The 5,549-nt window shown below is 35.8% G+C and overlaps 1 protein-coding gene across 1 annotated transcript; it reads left to right on the top strand.

Moving 5' to 3' along the window:
• Positions 1-630: 630 nt before the first annotated feature.
• LOC105627157 (liprin-beta-2) lies at positions 631-5,343 on the top strand. Its single transcript, XM_012208442.1, has 11 exons — positions 631-718; positions 1,367-1,575; positions 1,927-2,075; positions 2,178-2,529; positions 2,697-2,858; positions 2,917-3,048; positions 3,165-3,336; positions 3,811-4,103; positions 4,235-4,411; positions 4,683-5,054; positions 5,185-5,343. The coding sequence occupies exons 1-11, from the start codon at positions 631-633 to the stop codon at positions 5,341-5,343; spliced, it is 2,265 nt and encodes a 754-aa protein (XP_012063832.1).
• Positions 5,344-5,549: the final 206 nt, after the last annotated feature.

A 5,549-nucleotide genomic window follows, 5' to 3' on the forward strand; every position in this document is an offset into this window, starting at 1 on the left:
TACTACTAGTATATATATATATATATATATATATATATATATATATATATATATATATGTATATAAAACAAGACGAAGATAATTTTTTTATACATTTTTATAGTTACATTTTTATCATCTATTTTTTTATGCAGTTTAAATAGTTAATGATGATGAAAATCGTTTAATGATTGCGATCGTCATAGGTAAGAAGAAGAGAGTACATTAATCTATTTATAAATTGCTTCTCTCTCTCCTTCTTTCTCTTTTGCGAGCTCCCTCCCGCTCTTCACGAAGGATTCATGGCGTTAATTTTAGTTTCGGCGGAGACGATGTCGCGACTGGTAACACGAGAGTGCACTTCACCGAGATAACGTTCAATTGTGTACAAACCTGCCAATATCAGAATCCTGAATGCACTTTGCACAATGCACAATATCTGACAACCAAGTGTCTATTATAATAGATATTGTGAGAGAAAGTAAGTGATGAAAATGTGATTTTTATTGGAAAATGTATTCTGACGTTAATACATCTTTCACTGGATCAGAGTATATATAAGACCGTAATGTGTTTTATATCGATTGTCAGCACGACTAAAAAGCAAACGCAATAATTCAGTGAAATAAAACGTACAGCATAAAATTTATCATGGAGAATATCTGGAGCGACGATATCGTTGGAGAACGGAAGGATCTCACTCCCATAATGGAAGAAGAGGACAAAGGACAAGCGAAAGGTTTTTCTTTAACCCTTTTTCCCATCCCGCGTGATATCAGCATACAAGATTGAAAAATTAAAGCGACATTAGTATTCTATCTGATTAAATCGGAATTTATTTTCCGATATCGCCCGAATCAAAGTATGTCTTAAGTAAATCAATTTTGTATTTTCAATTGAATGTGAAAGCTACATATTTCTACGGTTTATAGACTTTCGCGAAAGCAAAGCCATGATACTCGATTAAACAGCACGATATAACTTGGCAGACATCCGATAGACGAGTTTGCGGGACTCGTCGTGTTTCGGTACTAAAATCGTGTGGCTGGCTAGCTCACTTTGGTTGGCCAGTGCACCGAAGTTATGCTTTTGATGGTGCTCGAATAAATGGCATGCTCGAAATAGATTGCCTTAACCACGGAACGCGCTGGCCATAGTTGACCGTCGAAGGCACATACGTTCATTGACTCATAATCTCGAGTACGAGTATAGTACGCAGGATCGATTATTGTTTCAATCTCTGATAAAATAAACACCTATTGAGGTCACCATGCGAAAAATAGATCGAAGCGTGTTATAATCTTAGAAAATTCATCGCATTACTGTCGATGGAAGGAACCTCTTGAATCTTTCATGTGCGTGAATTAAAAAAAGTATCTAAATTCAGGTTCTCAGTCGGACTCATCCGACGCGGCGTCGACTATAAAGCGTTGGAACAGTCGATGGACGCCCTCAGAGGGTTACGATTCGTCGGGCACGTCAACCAACTCCGACGAAGGTGACATTGAGGATTATTCGCAGGATAGCAGAGCGGATCTATCTGAACCGACAATCGCTTGTCAGACAGCTTACCGATCGCAGGAGTGTTTATGTCAGGTAGATCTAAGATAGAGAAATCGAATTAAAAAGTCATATTTGGACAAGGAATATCATATTTATACAATATTGATTATAAATATAAATAACTCCCACAAATTAATGTCAATTTTTTATATCTAACGAAAAATAAATTTTAAAAATAGTTTTATTGAAAAATAATATTTATCTTTATAATAATTTTAATATTTTGTCAGTTCTTCTTATTACCGCCTTTTCTAAGGAAAAATTGCAATAAATTGAGGATTCTTTGAATTTATGGCCAAGATTGTATATCCCAATTAGTAAAATATGATTATATGAAAAATATAAATGAAATATCTTTCGCCGTGAGATATAATATCATTGTAGGCTTGCTTACTCGGATATGCTAAGATGATAGCTCTTCAAGGAAGTATGCCTAATATCTGTACAGTATCCAGCGGTATGGCTAATATCTGCCCGGCGTCGACTGCGCATCTGGGAAGTTTCCCGTCTCTCTGTACGATGCCGTGTTCAAGGTCACTATTTATACAGAATCCTAACTTTTATATTGCTCGAAAAATACAAATATCCTTAATAAATTCTAAAAAATCGATTTATCGATTCTTGCAAACCGATAGCATTTCTAGTGACCTCGCGCATCACGCTATTAAGGAACATGCGAGAAGTGTCGCTCATTATCCACATGTTTGTCACCTACAAGATCCGATATTCGTGAAGGAGCGAGAAATACACGCAGGTAACAGGACGAACAGTACGACATCTCTGCCGGCAAACTCGACGGGAAGATGTGTCGGTTCTTTGGACAGAAGGCGACGCAGATTCCGCAGTAGAGTGGATCGCGATCAAAGAGCTATGTCTCATAGTGATCTGCTTTGCCATGAGAGGGAGAAACCGCACCACTACTGCTCACTGCAACAATTTCATTGCGGAAGCAATATGTGCCTAAATAATTATCATAACAAGACCGAGGTATACTGTATAAAAGAACTTTCAATAAAACTTTCAACTGTGTACCATAAATATGAATTCTTCCTTAATCCTTATTTTAATAATATAATATTTACATGTATTTCAAAATAACGAAATTTTTCATTAATAAAGGATATTAATGATCGTTTTATTGATTTATTTTCCAGGAACGATTGAGAAAGTTGGAAAGTGAACGTGGAGCATTACATATGGAAGTATCAGTTTTGTCTGAACAGGTTGACGCACAATCGAATAAGATTCAAGAACTGGAGAGCTTACTTCAGGAAAAGAAAGATACTTTGAGACAGATGGAAGATGCGCTACAGAAGGTAAACTATCTCATGATGGTACTTATCAATTTAGAACTTTACATGTTTGTTTTTATAGGAAGTTTTATCAAGAAGCGCTTTGGAGACGCAGAAATTGGAACTTCTTACCTCCTTGTCCGAAATGAAACTCAGACAGGCCAGTTTGGAACACGAAAATCTGTCACTGCGCAATACAAGTCCTTTATCGAATGTTAGTACATATTTTAACAGTTAATATATTTTATAATATTAAATTCTATGTTACTATAGGATATCGTATATACAGGATACCGTGATAAAATTTACTAAGCAGTTTTATGTCTACAGGGTGAAAGATTCAGCAGACATACGGGTCAATATAGTAGTCTTCCTAGGCCACCGACATCCAAGAAAGGCGTTGTATTTGGTAAGGTTCCAAATTTAGTCTCGGGAGCGCATACGACGGTACCCTTGGCTGTCAGGGGAGTCTCTGCGAGATGTCTGTCCGCTCCTATTCTAGGTTCCGATCGATCTTTATTTAAGCATGCGGTGTCACGCTATAATATGTTTAACGATGAACACGTTTATCTCAATATTAATTGACTCGAGTAACAGCATGTTGCGATTAATTGAAAAAGTAACTTCGCTTGCAAATCATTAATAGTTGATGCGCATGCATTTGGACATTATTATATTCTTTAAGCCTTCATAGTTTAAATTAATTTTTATAAATATATAAATATTGTGCTTCTTTTTTATTTTAATTTTGATAATTTGATCACTTTGTGGAATTTTATGGAACCCAAATATAGTTTACTGATTATAATTATGTATAATGCTTTGATAAGAAAAGTATTTGAAGAATACGAGTAAAATTGCCACAAAGAATCTCGAAATTAATGCAGTATCATGCAAAAGATCATATATACATATAATTATTTAACATTCATAACTATGCTGTATATAATTTTATAAACAAACATTATCATCGTAGCGGAAGAAGCGAAAATCGTAATTAGTGAGGTGAACGTGCAAGAATTATCACCATCGAAACCGCTCGCAGAACTTAGTATGGAAGAAGTTAGTGATTGGTTGGTTCACCTTGGTCTGGAATGTTACGCCGGTGAGTTGAGACGATGGGGTGCCACTGGATCGAAACTGCTCGACACCACACAGGTTCAACTAGAGAAAGAGCTCGATATAAAGAATGCTCTGCATAGGAAAAAATTACTCTATGCTATCGAATCAGAGAGAAGCAACGGCGCTGGATTTCTCGGTTCTCACAAGGTTACAATCGTTATATATAACTTCATCGAGTTATCTCTGAAGTATCAGAGAGAATAAAATATTTTCATTCTCAGATTTTCTTAGATGAGAAAATCTCTTTGAGAATAAAGATCTTTTTTAATATCTCGTAGATGGATAATGCAGCCGTGTTACGGTGGCTAGACGATATCGGATTGCCACAACACAAGGAAGCTTTCCACAATGCCAAGATCGATGGTAGAGTTTTACATAGATTGACCACAGAGGATCTCTTAAATCTTGGAGTGACTGCACAGTTGCACGCTGCCAGTTTAAGACGTGGAATTCAGGTACTTTACAATGTAATGATTAATAGTGTAAGCTTATAATATTCAGAATTACATATTGTTCGCAGAATATGAACTAATAGTAATGTCAATGTTATAATTTTCTTCTCAACAATATAACCTATATAACTGTTATATATAATATGTATCATATCATTTATATTGTTGAGTGAGGAATTATAATATTGACGTAATATTACTATTAGTTTGTGTTCTACGGGATATCGACCATAAATTTGGAGTCAACATTTGAAACGAGATACAAATCGTGTAGGTTTTACGAGATTTAAGTTTCGAGTTTGACAATTTGGAAAGAAGATCTGTGACTGGGAACGGTGCCGATGGTACGAATGTGAGTCTCTGGACGAATCATCGTGTGATGGAATGGCTACGAGTCGTGGATCTTGCAGAGTACGCACCGAACATGCGTGGCTCCGGTGTTCATGGCGGTTTGATTATTCATGAAGGTCGATTTACTTCCGAGTTGCTCGCTACGTTGCTCAGCATTCCACCAGCAAAAACTTTACTTCGTAGACACCTAACAACGCATTTCAATCAAATTCTCGGCAGAGAGGTAGTTCAACAAAAGCGAGAGATAGAGAGCACTCTCGGATTTGTTCCATTGACGCTTACTGCTAGATTAAAGGTGCGTTATATTTTTCCCATGCTAAAGAATACAATAAAAATTCTTGCAACCTTGTAATTATTTGCTATATCTATCTTATTATGATGTTAATACTTTTTTACAATAAATAATTATTATATTTTATCCACAGGTACCAAAGAAATCTCAATTCACACTGAAACGCAAGAAGAGTAAAAACGAGATAGATTTCGGCAATTTGGTTTGTCCATTGGAAGCGTCACCACCAGGTACCCCATCAACGCCCTCATCAACACCGGGCAGTCCTAACTTGAACTCACCCACATTCTAACCACAATTTAAAGCTTCATTCGGGTAATCATCTAAACTAACTTGTAAGTCTAACTCGACTAATGATATTAATGATCATATCATGATCATATCATGATCATATCAAGATTATACTTTTATAAATTGTGTACATCATATTTTTATTTCTAGAAAAACTATTTTTTTGTTAAATACTTCATCTTGAGTATAAACGACATATAAAGATTA

The sequence above is a fragment of the Atta cephalotes genome (genome assembly GCF_000143395.1).
Source record: "Atta cephalotes unplaced genomic scaffold scaffold00008, whole genome shotgun sequence".
Classification (NCBI taxonomy): domain Eukaryota; kingdom Metazoa; phylum Arthropoda; class Insecta; order Hymenoptera; family Formicidae; genus Atta; species Atta cephalotes.